The sequence below is a fragment of the Pantherophis guttatus genome, chromosome 1, assembly GCF_059756535.1.
Source record: "Pantherophis guttatus breed Tessera chromosome 1, ASM5975653v1, whole genome shotgun sequence".
NCBI classification, from domain to species: domain Eukaryota; kingdom Metazoa; phylum Chordata; class Lepidosauria; order Squamata; family Colubridae; genus Pantherophis; species Pantherophis guttatus.
The window spans coordinates 129700167-129714092 of record NC_142063.1 but is presented as its reverse complement, the minus strand read 5'-3'; the positions used below and the strand labels follow the sequence as shown (position 1 = coordinate 129714092).

At 48.6% G+C, this 13926-nt stretch overlaps 1 protein-coding gene across 1 annotated transcript; it reads right to left on the bottom strand.

The window, feature by feature from the left end:
- Nucleotides 1–4442: 4442 nt before the first annotated feature.
- On the bottom strand, nucleotides 4443–12269 carry EN1 (engrailed homeobox 1). The gene is made up of 2 exons (XM_034423689.2): nucleotides 10691–12269; nucleotides 4443–5618 (listed from the first exon to the last, which is right to left on the bottom strand). The coding sequence occupies exons 1-2, from the start codon at nucleotides 11571–11573 to the stop codon at nucleotides 5302–5304; spliced, it is 1200 nt and encodes a 399-aa protein (XP_034279580.2). The 5' UTR covers nucleotides 11574–12269; the 3' UTR covers nucleotides 4443–5301.
- Nucleotides 12270–13926: the final 1657 nt, after the last annotated feature.

Here is a 13926-nt window from a genome sequence, read left to right as displayed (position 1 = left end):
TGCTTTCAGGAGCAGAGCGTTAGTCCATCTCTACTTAAGCAAAAAGCACCAACAACAAGGAAAAAAAATCAGGTTTTTTTTCCTCCTTCTCTCTCTCTCTCTCTCTCTCTCTCTCTCTCATGCAGTGGGAAGTGTGCACAATGTCAGCCGGCACCGAGCAGCGGCCCGGAGAGAAATTAAGATTTGTATTCTATTATTTGCCACCAATCGATAATGTCGGAAGTCCAGAGCTTAATTAATTTCCTCTTTGTCCGAGGAAAAGGGGACCTACATTATGGCGGCCGAGTCCCTTCTTTTAGTGGGACTAAAACATTTGGAGCACAGTCCGAAAAGCCTTGATTCGAAGGGTCCGACTTTCCACTTTTTGTGGCGACAGAGTAAGAGATCTTTTGGAAACCTCGCTGAAATCTCTGGGCTCGCTATTTAGATCCAGTCTGGAAGTTGAAGCCTAAGAGCTTCAATATCACTTATTTAGAACCATTTCCTCGCCCTGTTTGTAGATACACACACACACACACACACACACACACACACACACACATCGGAATGCATATTGGAGAATATGTGTAGCTCAAGGTTGACCTGACTTGGTGCTTCTCTGAGCTTGCCTGTTTTCTTGCGGACGCTTCGTGATCCAAACTAGGGTAACATCATCAGTGCTAGTCACTACTCACTGGCACTGGTGATGTTACCTACTTTGGGTCATGAAACGTCTGCAAGAAAAGAAGCAAGCTCAGAGGAGCACCAAGGAGCCCTGAGGAATGCACATTATTCGCCTCGTCTTACTTCTCTCTTGATAAAAGTGTCCGGTAAAATGGGAGGAAGGAGACCAGCGCCAGCAGATGAGCCGATGATGTTCAATCTGGAATAAATCCTACTGCTTTCATTAGGATGAGATCTAAAGAGAGACACCTGAAGGGGCACGAGAGGGTTACTTTGGATTACACAGGGCTAGATTTTTTTCCCTCTCCTATGATGATGTGGCAATAGGAAAACTGGAAACCCCACTCAAAATTAAATAGGTGCCCCCCCAAAAAGGGTCCTGGTTTAAAAGAAACCCAGAAAAAGAGACTTTTAGGCAAACCGATGGGTGGCTGGTTGCACGTTTATAGAAGGGAGTGCATTTGTATTGTTTCCAGGGCGTTTAGAAACCCCCGTTTTAAATCCAGTGGATCAGACCATAGGAGAGTTTTGCGCGGGGCAAGTGCTGTAGTTTTTCATACTATATTTATTTATTTATAAAATGTATCCCCCCCCCATCTTGTATCCAGAGATTCTTGAAATGAAAATCCACTGGACATTGGCCTTGGGGTGAGTGGGAGTATTTTAGAGGGTCTGGGGAAAGTGGCGCTAAATCCCCCACCTGTGAGTCATAAATATACCTGACTTTTTAGACCAATAACAAGCCTCTATCCTACTTCGCAGGGTTACCTCTGGAAGATAAATTGGCTCAAGACAGAGGCTTGCAGGCCACTTTGTGTGTGGGAGAAACACACTATATTTAAAAAAAAAACCGAGATCATAATTCCAAGGACTACATGGTTGGTTCCATTAGCAGGAGATTTTATAAGGTCATCAATTACTGACTATTTCTAAAGGTTCCTTTGCAGCCTCGGCTCCGAGGTTTGGTTCGGTTTTAGGGAGATGGGGGAGTGTTGAATTGGTTTGGGTTTTTGTTGTTGTTGTTGTTGTTGTTGTTTGGTTTTTTTCCCTAATAATGGCACTATACAGTCTGGGTTGTTTTTATTATTATTATTAATGGTTTCTAGATAGTTAATTTCACTGTTAGGATCGCTTGACATGGGATCGCTCCAGAGTAGGTGCATAAAATGATCCGCACTTATACTTTACAAGGGCTTTACAATCTGTAGGGCTTTGTTGGAAGTGCTCTGGCACTTTCAATTAACGAAGGGCAGCAGAGATTTGGCGGGTGGGGTTAAAACGATCGGGAAATGTATACTTCCCGAGAGGAAAACCCACTTTCCCCAGGTTTTTAACCACTAGGCTGGGTTATTCCTTCACAGCAGTGAGTGGATCTGTAAGCCAAAGTACACCAAAGCAGATTCATGAACACAGGCCGAAATCCTAAACCGGCTTTCCAGACAGCTAAGAATTTCATCTAGGATGCGACAAGGTACCTGACTAGAACAGCGTCACAATCTCCTTTTTTTTTTTTTCGAAGATAGGGCGCATCCTGATTTCAGGGATTTCAGCTGAACCAAGTTACACCGAACAACAATATAGACTTATCCTTGACAACTCAGATTTCTGCACGACCCAAAGACGTTTCTTTTAAGCTTCCTCCATTGAAACTTTCGATTTCAATGGGGAAAAAGTAAGCCAACAATCCCATTGAAAGCAGCGGCCTTTCCTTTCTTGCCCCTCTCTAATTTATTCTTTTACATTTTCTATAATTCGGGTAAAGGATCCGCACTGAGTGGTTGGTTTTAGTAATGAAGTAGAATTCTATCTTAATCAGATTTTTTAAAAAATAAAATAAAATAAGTACATACATGCATCAAGCAAGAGGCGATGGCTATGGTTAATCTCACTTCTGGTTTGCCGCTATTACCCCCACCCCCTTCCTAAAAAGAGCAAGAATCAATTTGGAAAAATGGTCACCGGATGCAGCCATATTTGTTTTAAAGCAAACCCCAGTAAAATCAGGAGTTTAATTTCCAGGGAAATGAAAGGATTGCAGAATCCTTGGACTCAGCTGAAACAAGAATGCTGGACTGCTACCTTGCCTAGAATGGATCCATTGATCTATCTGGCTTGATATTATTTATATTGGCTGCCGATGACCTTTTCTAAGTCCTACACAAGCCTTTCCCCAGTCCTACACACACGTGACAGAGGGCATACAGATGTGCAGCAGCACTTAATGTTCCCGTTAGAACACCTTCCAGTTAGAACATGGAAGGTGTTCTAACTGGAACATTAAGTGCTGCTGCACATTTCAGGAAGGAAGGAAGGAAGGAAGGAAGGAAGGAAGGAAGGAAGGAAGGAAGGAAGGAAGGAAGGAAGGAGGGAGGGAGGGAGGGAGGGAGGGAGGGAGGGAGGGAGGGAGGAAGGGAGGGAGGGAGGAAGGAAGGAAGGAAGGAAGGAAGGAAGGAAGGAAGGAAGGAAGGAAGGAAGGAAGGAAGGAAAGAAAAATGGATTTTAGTTTTTAAAGGAAGCCTACATGTTTCTAAGACACTGAGCAATTTCAGGGAAGAGTCACTCCATTAATCCTGAACTCCCAGGATGGTGAGGTCTCCCAAGTAAATTAAACAGCATTTTTGTTCTATAATCAGGCCGGGACTATTGGAGGACCAGGTTTTATTCACCGGAGCATTCGCCCCTCAAGTGAAAACGGAAGAAATGAAGAGAGGAATAAAAGATTCTAATAGTAATAGTTGTCCTCATCATCAGGACCATCGTCACCGCTCCGGCTGCTTTAAGAAGGCCAAGGAAGGAAAACAATCTCTACCCCTCGCCACTCCATTCATTATGCTGTGCTGCTAAGCAACTGTCTGCAAAGTACTGATCATTCCCATTCTCTTGTTCACTCACTCACTCACCCACTCCCTCTCTCTCACTCTCTCTCCTACACACACACACACACACACACACACACACACACACACACAGCTCTCTCCTCCTTCCTGGCCAAAGGCACCTCAGTAGAAATTCAATACGATCTCGGATACAAGGCAGGAAGCTCTCAGACAAATTTCTAACCCTTTCTAGAACTGGAAAGAGCCATAAAATTTGTGTCGTTATTAGTGCACCCACACACACACATACACACGCTGGTTTCCATATAACATTGCAACCCCTGAGACCTGTAAAGACTAATTCTTGACCTCAATTGTACATAAACTTAATCCTGGCCAATTCGAGTTCCACTGAAAACAAATGAATTAAGCGTACGAATCCTGAAGAGGAAGAGGAGGAAGAGGTGTGGGGGCTGAGGGGTTGGTTCCTATGTCTCTCCCTATGCACATTTGGGGGTGAGAGCACGGGGGAGCAAGTTCCTTGCTCTCAATAAGATTTAGTTCCAAACCTCCATTCTGAAGAAGCAAACTATTCGCCTATTAGCATGTTCGGTTTTCCCCAGAAGGAAAATTGGGGGGGGGGAGAGAGATGAGAGCGAATAAAGCAAAGAAAACAAGAGTTTTAATGAAATATTGATTGCCTCTTTTTAAAAGAAGAAATATTTACCAAGTAGACCGAGAGGAAAAATATATATGTATATAGAAAAAGGTAGTGTGGGGTGTTTCCATGTATGTATGTATGTATGTATGTATGTATGTATGTATACGTGTGTGTGTGTGTGTGTGTGTGTGTGTGTTTGTGTATGTGTATATATATAGCATATATATATATATATACATATATATATATATATGGGAGGAGGGCTGGGGGAAGATTACAGAGAAAGGATTACAGAACCGACATAACATCCTGAACACAATCTACGTTTTATTTCAGACTACAGAAAAAAATCTTTGGCTTGCAGCAAGGGTTCAGTCTGGCAGTCTGTGGAGGGCTCACCGGTGTTCCTCGGGAAGGGACGCGCACACACACAAACTCAAGATCGGCCGAGGCACACACGAGAACGCGGGGAAGGGAGGCAGAAAAACAAAAGGGGGGGAGGGAGAGGGAGAGGAGCCAGACAAACACTTCAAAACTAAGATGCTGACAGGACTTGAGGCTGCGGGGAAGAAGGGAGATTAATAATTAAGGAAACAAATAAGAAAAATAAAGACCCAACAGCTTTGGGGAGACGCGAGAGGGGAGCGCTCAATGGCTGAGCGAAAAGGAAAAAAATATTTTTTAAAAAAACAAAAAACAAAAAAAACTACACTTTTTTTTCATAATTGATTTTCTTACCTGAAATTAAATATATACAAGATCATACGATGTTTGGCTATATAGACTTTTTTTTTTTTTTAAGTGTTCGGAATTTAATGTTGGAATCCTCAAAACTGCGGATAATAATAATAATCAACCATAAATTTGATTCGTTTTCTGGAAAACAGAACCCCACGTCCGAGTCCCCGCGCCGGCCTCGCTGTCCTTGCCGGGTTTTGTTTTCGCTTAGCTTCGCCAAAGCGGGCTTCTTTGTCTTCCCTGTCACTCAGGTCCGTAATAATAATAATAATAATATTTTAATAATAATAATAATTATAATTATAATAATAATAATCTTAGGAAGAATGAAAGCGAATGAAACGAAAAGGAGGTGGGGGGGCGGAGGGGACCGGGGGGGGGGGCGGCTGGGCAGTCCGCGGGGACAGCCGGGTCGGTCCGGCCTCACTCGCTGTCCTCTTTGTCCTGCACGGTGGTGGTGGAATGATTGTACAGTCCTTGGGCCATGAGGTGGAGGGCCAGGCCGTTCTTGATGCCGGTGGCTTTCTTGATCTTGGCCCGCTTGTTCTGGAACCAGATCTTGATCTGGGACTCGTTGAGGCTCAGCTCCTGGGCCAACGTCTGCCGCCGCTGCTCGGTGATGTAGCGGTTGGCCTGGAACTCCGCCTTGAGTCTCTGCAGCTGCTCGGCGGTGAAGGCCGTGCGCGGCCGCTTGTCCTCCTTCTCGTTCTTCTTCTTCTTCAGCTTCCTCGTTCGGGGACCTACAGCGGGGAGGAGGAGGAGGAGGAGGAGGAGGAGGAGGTCGGAGGGAGGGGAGGGAAGGGAGAAAAGACAGGCACGCACACGAAAGGGGAAGCCGGGGACGGGGCAGGAGAGAGCCGGGAAGGACACAACGGAGCTGGGTCAGAAACAGGCCACAAAAAAAAAACCCAAAAGCGTCCGAGCGCACCTGAGGGCGGGTTTTGGGCCAGGGGTCGCATCCAGGAGGATAAGGGGCTCTGGTGGAAAAGAAGCGACGTGTCCCTTCGTAAAAGGGACAGCCGGCAACCCTAAACAGGGCCGCGGAGGATGGGGGGAGGGAAAGCGGGGGCCGACTGTTTTCCCTTGCAATTCTTCCTCTCCTCCTCCCACTGCTGAGCTTGGAAAGCCGCGGCTTCCCCTTCCCCGCCGCCGTCCTCCACCACTACCGCTGCTCCCTTCTCCCCGTAAAAAATCAAAGATACCTCAACAGCACACATACACACTCGCCAAAGCCGGAGGTGCCGCGAAAGAGAAAGCGCCAGCGGGGGGGGGGGGAGGCCAGGAGAGGGAGAGAGAGAGAAAGAGAGAGAGAAGGAGGGAGAGAGGGACAGAAAGAGGGAGAGACAGAGAGAGAGAAGGGAGAGAAAGAGGGAGAGAAAGAGAGAGAGAGAGAGAGAGAGAAGGGAGAGAGAAAGAGGGAGAGAAAGAGAGAGAAAGAGAGAGAAGGGAGAGAGAAAGAGGGAGAGAAAGAGAGAGAAAGGACAAAGAAAAGGCTTAAACCGGAGGGTATTTTGGCCGGGAAATGCAGTGCCCATGCCAGACTGTTCCCCAGCTGGCCTAATTCAGCGGTCTCTAAAACGCTTGTGGTCTGATCGCTTCTCATCGCTTTTTCGGTACCTGATGAGAGCCAAAGACCTGATGCGCGGATGAAGACCTGGCTTACATTTTCCTGAAATTGCCTGGACAAGGCGCATGTAGGCCGAGTTGGCATCGGACGGTCGGCCTTTTCTTTCCCTTCACCACCTTCAAATCTCCTCTTTAAAAGCCACGATATGAAACTGATTGTAGAAGGGTGGGGGTAGAGAAAAGGGGCGACCCCACCGATTGATTAGTTGCACCGTTAGAATCATTCGCACAGAGGGGAAAAAACGCGGAAAAACAGTCTTGGAAAAGAGGTTAGGTTACAGGCGGCGTTTTCTCTCTGGTACGGCTCCCATTCGGAGGGGATTCCTAGGTGTCTCCCTTCCTTCCCCCTCAACGCCCCCCCCCCGAGACCTCTGATCAGATAAGCAGCCCTTCCAGAATTTCAGGGGTTAAAATGAAACGGGGGGAAGGCTTCGACGTCATCCCTCTTTTCGGCAGACGCAAAAAAATAAAATAAAATAAAATAAGGCCAGGTTTGAAAATTGGAAGGCTCGAAATGAATGCTGAGGAAATCCCAAATTTAATTCGGCAAGAACTTGGATAAAGCGATTTTTGGTTGTTGTTGTTTTTTTGGGGGGGGTCATAGGAGAAGAAGAAGAGAAGAGAAGAGAAGAGAAGAGAAGAGAAGAGAAGAGAAGAGAAGAGAAGAGAAGAGAAGAGAAGAGAAGAGAAGAGAAGAGAAGAGAAGAGAAGAGAAGAAGAAGAGAAAAGCTATCCAAATAGGGATAGACGACAACCGTTGCCTCTCAGGTGCCTGCCGCAGCCTGAAAACAGAAGTCACCTCTTTGGGATTAGGAATCTATTTGACCCAGAGGGGGAGAACAAACATGAAGCCAACAAACAGGCAAAAAAATGTCTTAAAAAATTAAGAATTGAATTTTCAACAGAGAAGATTGAGACAAAGCCATCCTGATTGAGAACCCCAGTTCTACTTCAGTTCTTCCCCATCACCCACTGTTTCATTCCAAGCATTTCTCTGAGCCCTGCTGGGGGTTTCTCCTCAATATCGACCCACCCACCCCAAATTGTGTCTACATAAGAACACTTTGAAACTGCACCAAACTGGGGAAGCCTACATACACACGAGCGTGCGCACACACACACCCGCTGATGGTATATTTTTAGCTACAAGAATAAAAAGGCTGGGAAATTGGGGAAGGAAGAGGGTCTTTTTTATTTGTAGCAGATTTGGCAAATCTGAGATTTTTTTTAATATATATTTTAAAATTCCACTTGGAAGTTTCTCTTTTCCTGAAAGTTAAGTTTCTTTTCAACAACCCAGAAAACCAGTCAAGAGTCATGCAGTCCTAACTGCCTATAAAAGGATGAAAATAGAACCAAACCCCTATCTGTGTGGATCCCGATAGCCGAGCAAACTGTTCTAGATTTGTCCCCTCGTTCTATTCTAACCGCCTCCCCATAGTTATGTAGGGGACTTGAATTTTTATTCAGGAAAAGGCGGTCATTTAAAATATGTTGGTTTAGTTTGTTAAACTCTCCAGGCAAGAGGGCATAATATCATTTCCAAAACCCTTATTTTGCTTCGCGGGAGGAAAAAAAAATAGCTAAAAATAGCTAAACATTGTTTAGACATTTAAAAAAAAAAAACGCGTTAAAGTACGTTTTTATCTATTATTCCCCAAAGTCATAATAAATATTGCAATGATATTTCTTTTCTTTAAAAAAAAAAAGAATGAAAAAAAATATTTCCTTCGTGGGTGTGGGCGTGGGTGTGTTTGGAGCGAAGGTCTTTTATAGCATAAAAGGGAAATTCATTGCTTTTCGATTTCCTCGCTAAGTTTCAAGTGAGATTTCTTTTTCTTCTTAAGGTTGGAAGAAAAAGTCCCAGATGGAAACTCTCCAGGATGCAGTAGGCCTCAAAGTTACAACTCTTGTCTTATTTCGAGCTTGGCTAGATAAAAAAAGTAATGCTGATGTACATGCGTGTGTTCACGTAGGGGTATAACCTCCGGAAGGCAAAATCCAGATGTTTTCCTCTTTTCCCCCTTCAATTAAAAATAAACCCCAAGAATAACCGCAGATTTCAGATCGGTATTTTTCAGAGAACTGTCCTCCCCGTCTCCAAACACACACCCAAAGCTGCTGGGCGTATTGTGTTGGACTAGTTAGTGAAAGTCGAAGGTCAGATCCTGCCCAGTTGACCTGCAAAACAGCCTCTATCCCTAATTCGGCCTGGTCTCTAAAGAGGGCAGCTGGGGGAACTAAACCGACACCTGTTTAGAGGAAACCGCTTTCGCCTTCCCACCGAGAAAGAAAGAAAGAAAGAAAGAAAGAAAGAAAGAAAGAAAGAAAGAAAGAAAGAAAGAAAGAAAGAAAGAAAGAAAGAAAGAAAGATGGATGTTGAAAAAAATTAACCCTCGCCCCCAAACCTCTCCAAGAAGTCAAGTGTGTCAACAGGTTGGCCTAACCGCTTGAGCCTGTGCTTTACGGAGCCAACGTCTTTAAAAGAGCCCGATCTTAGCCAGGGCAGAGGCGCTGGGCGCTGGGAAAGGAGGGCGAGAAATCCTGGGGCCTGGGCGCGGACGATAGCCCTGACAGCTCAATCACTCAATCAACCCGTTTAGTCAATCACGGTGGCTTTTCTGCCTTTCCAAGGCGCGGGGAGGTGTCAATAGCCGCGCGGTCGCGATGGCTGAAGCTGATAGCGGCGGATTGATCAATCGCCCTGCGGAAAGGAGCTGGCTGGGGAGCGCCGAGGGAAGCCGCCGCTAGAAGGCTTTCCCTCCGGTCTCGGCTTGGGTCTTCCTCCCTTGCTCTGGGAAGGGAATCGAGGAAAGCTCTCTGTCTCTCTCTCTCTCTCTCTGTCTGTCTCTCTGTCTCTCTCTCTCTGTCTGTCTGTCTGTCTCTCTGTCTCTCTCTCTCTCTCTCTCTCTCTGTCTCTCTGTCTCTCTCTCTCTCTCTCCACCCGCCAGCCTTTTAGTTCGGGGAACAAATGGGGTGCCATTCCTGCAGCTGGCGGAAGAAGGTGGCCAAGCCACATTAAATGACTCATTGTGAAGAAAAGTCCCCGAAGCCAAGGCCTGGGGCCTGAATTTTGGTCTCCGCCACGCGAGGCCTTCCTTGCACCGAGCATTCCCCCCCCCCCAAACACACACACACTCTCTCTTTCCCTTCGCGCCCCGCACGGCCGCCTAACCTTCTGCTCTTCTATTCTTTCCGCCTGCCTCGACCTTCCAAACATCCAACCCGCTAAAAAGGGCAGGTGTTCTCTCATTCAACCCACCATTCCGCATTAGCCCCCAAACTAATGGCGACCGTCATCCATCCCCCTCTCCTCGCGGAAGAAACAATTCGTCGCCCAGCACGCCTCCACGAATTCTATACCAGCCCGGACTTGGCTCTCCAAAATTCAAAACCTCCCCTTGACCTTTACGCATCCGTAACTATAAAACGAAGGAAAGAGATTTATTTGCTCAAGCCTTTTCTTGAGGAAAGAGCCACCGATGCAAAATGAATCAGGGTGCAGGGAATGAATGGCCTCTTCTTTTTGCCAGCCCGATTCTAAACGCCTTTGCCCGCTTGGGTGAGAGGCCGCTGGATTCTCCACCATTCGGGTGTTTTTGCGTTTAGGACCGAGGCTGTTCTTAAGGGAAAGGGCTTCTTCGTTCTAGAGAATAAAGGATCTTAAAATTGCAGTTGTTGGGGGGGGGAGGGGAGAGTCGGGGGACAAGATGATCCAGTCCAGAAGATAAAACAATCAACCTACAACCTCCGCCTCTCTGCCCGCCTCCCCGGCGACTGGACTTCCAAAGAATTGCTCGGAGAACCGATCTTCGCTCCGTTTCTTTGGAAACAACCCAACTTTCCGGCATAAACGCGGGCAAAGCGGAGCTCCTAACCCAGCCAGAGTGTCAGCGGAGCCCCTGAGCGGGACAACCTTGGGACAAGGACCCCATGGGGACTTGCTGGGTCCCGCAGCAAGTCCCCGCCCCCGGCCCCAGATTTGGATCCCGAGGCGGAAGAGGGACAGGAAGGTCACAGGCTGATCGTTCGGGTCGGGGGTGGGGGGTGGGGGAAGGGAGTGGAGCGCAAGGGGAGCTGACATGCTTAGCCGAACCAACAACCACCCGAGAGGAGAGAGAGGGAGGGGGAGGGAAGGAAGGGGACGGGGTGGGGGTGGGGGGTGGGTTCTCAAGAGGATTCTTACCCGAGGACGGTCTGTCTGAATACCTAGTGCAGTAAACCCAGGCCGGCCAAACCAGCGGCTGTTGACCCTCGCCGGAGGCCCCCACTCCTCCATTCCCGGAGCCCACGAGGAGGATGGCCGGGTTGGCGTGCTCCCCGTACTTCGCCGGGTTAGTTCCACTCCCTTCCGAGCAGGAGGAGGAGGAGGAGGAAGAGGAGGAGGAGGTGGAAGAGGTGGAGGAGGTGGAGGAGGAGGTAGTGGAGGGGGGCTTGGCCGTCCCTACCGCTGCTGCCGCGGCCGGGCTCGCTTTGGAGGTCGTGGAGGAGCTGTCGGGGTTCCCGGGCGAGTCGGCGCTAAGGAGAGTGGAGGCCGGGTTGAGGGGCCTGCCGAGCAGTGGGCTGACATTTTCTCTACCTGAGCTGGCCGCGCGATCTAGGTCTCTGTCCCGGCCGCTGCCGCCGCCGCCGCCTCCGCCGCCTCCGCTGCCTCCCCCTCCTCCCCCTCCTCCTCCTCCTCCGGACGCCGCAGGGCCGCCGGCCAGGATCAAGAGGTGCTCTTTCTTGCAGCCAAAGTCCGGCCTCAGGATGTTGTCGATGAAAAAGTTGGTGGTGCGATGCTGCGGCGGCGGCGGCGGCGGCGGCGGCGGTGGCGGCCTCGGCTGCTGCTGCTGCTGTTGGGGGGGCGGAGGCGGCTGGTGCTGGTGCTGGTGCTGGTGGTGGCCGCGGTGGTGATGGTGGTGCGGGTGGTGGGGCAGAGGCACGAGGCAAGGCGCGGCGGGAGACAAGGGAGGGTGGCCGCTGGGGGACACCGGGACGCTCTCGCCATCGCTCCCGCTGCCGCTGCTCCCGCTGACTGGAGTCGGAGCCGAATCGCGCTGGCTTTTAGCGTCCGCCTGCTCTTCCATAGTCGGTCGCCAGCTCCGGAGATCGCCGTCTTCTCTTTGCCCCCCACCACTTTCCGGATTCCCCCACCTCGCCAGTCCAGGAGGTGGAGGGATTCTGATTCTGAGAATTTTGTTAAGAGGAAAAGGGGGGCGGGTCGGTGGGAAACGCACAATAAAATCCACTTGTTGGTTTTAGAGCGGGAATCTAGTAGAGAGAGATATCCAAAGATTCGGGCATTTGGACGGATTCGCTTTTTTTGCAGTTATCTTATATTTCCAGTCTCAGCCTCTCTCCCTCTCTCTCCCTCTCACTCATTCCCCCCCTCTCGGAAAAGAGAGAGAGAGAAGAGAGAGAGAGAGATCAAAACAAAACCAGCCCCCCCAAACTCCGCCCCCTCCCCCGAAGTCCTCACAGTCTACCCATCTTTCTCCAAACGGCGCAGCGTTGGGGTTCCCCAAGTGTCAGAGTCAGCTTTGCCCATGGATCGGTTCTTGGCAGGATGCTTTAATCGCCCACTCGCACGTGCATCTTTTTCTCCCACCTTTCTTCCCCTCTTTTTCCTCCACGTTCCTTTTTTTAAAAAAAAAAAAAAGCAAAAGAAAAAAGAAAAGAAAGAAAAAGGGGGAAAAAGGAGAAAAAAAAAAAGCAAAATCTCTGACAGCTCCGATCTTGCAACAAACTCTCCCTAAAAAATCTCTCAACCACACTTTTTTCATTCCAACCGGAAGCACGTGAGGATGGCCCGCACGTGGAAAGAGCCAATGAGAGGCTCCACAATTCTGTGACGCCCCTGACGTCAGCCAATGGGCTGCATTCGAACTTTGCAGATACATTATCCAAGGGGCTGGCTAATTCAAAGGGAGCGAGAGATTTACGCGTTGCTTGGCGCATCCTCTCCTAGACCGCGCTTCTCGTTCCTGCGTCGCTCCAGCCGAGGATTTTTTTTCCAGCCAGTCATAACTCTCAGAAACCAAATATGAAATAAACGCTACCGAAAACTTTTCCCACTTCCATTAAGACCTTTGTGTGTGTGTGTATTTCTTTCTCTCTCTCTCTCTCTCTCTCTTTTTCTTTTGGCCTCTCTCTAGAGTCAGTTCTAAACCCCGGGGAAAGGAATTTGTGATTTATTTTTATTTATTTTTTTAAATCATTCCTGGTTTTCCATTCATAAAATGTAACATGCCGAAAGGAAAGGATTTGGATTGCTTTATAGATGGTTTTTCTGAATCAAATCAAAAGGAAAAAAATATATACGTTTTGCTGAGAATGGTTAGCAATGGGGGGGGGAAGGGTCCCCATTTCTACCGCACCTCTCTTTGTTGCTTTGAGTCTGCGTGCCGGATGTATGTATCCCATATTTGAAATGAATATGCTTGAGAAACCCGAGATCCAAGAGTTTTTAATCCAAACGAATTTCCCAGCTAGCTTTAGCACCCCCAAACCTGCCCTTCCCAGCTGCACTGTGGTTTGAAAGGGAAAATTGCCGTGGGATTTTGAAACGTCATTTGCTCAGAGCTAACTTCCTTCCTTTGGGCAGGTGTCTCCCACCAGCCTGGAGACCCTGAAGCGAAGAGCTTGCCTTCCTGCCGTGTTGGAATTAGAAGCAGTAGTAGGAGCTGAGGGTATTTGGGTTGGTTTGACAGAGCTTTGGACACCCACCTTTCTCTGGTCCGAAGACCACCGGTGACCCCTTTCCTTCTTCCTGAGACGTGGTGCAACAAGGGCAACTTCTTCTCCCACGCCGTTTTCACACATGAATAGGTTGGATGCGCCGGAGAAGCAGCAGCTAAGCGAGTCGTGTCGGGTTAAAATGTAAAAAAAAAGGATTCTTAGCCAAACCGGTAGCGCAAGAATCAAACGGTGGTCGGCTGCTTGGTTTCACTCGAGAGGGACTTGCCGTTTTTGCTCCCCTCACACTCAACACACTTATTACACTTGCACAAAAGTCATGGCTAGTAGCAATCGTCCACACTAGGCCTCCTCCTCCGTTTGCCCAAAGGCTCGGAGAGACCCGCGTAGGTCTGGGGTTGGTTGCTACTATAGGTGCTTTTCGTAATGTTTTCGGGAGTGTTCGCCTACTCTCTCTCTCGTGCTCATTCTCTTCCATGCACGCTTAATGCTTCGAAAGGCTGCCGGGTGGTGAAATATCACCCAGCGGTCGTTTTTGAGTGGAAGGCAACTGAGGAGGGTTTCTTGGGCCCACGGCACGGTTACAGGTGCTCCTCGGATTTCTAAGACTTGAGGATCGACCATCCGCGATCCTCTTTGCCCAGGAGCGGAGACACGCGAAGCCCCCACTCGGCATCACGTGGGGTCGGTCGTTAGACTCTCTTTCGCTCCGATTCCTTTTTTTTCTTTTAAAGGTGGGTTCTA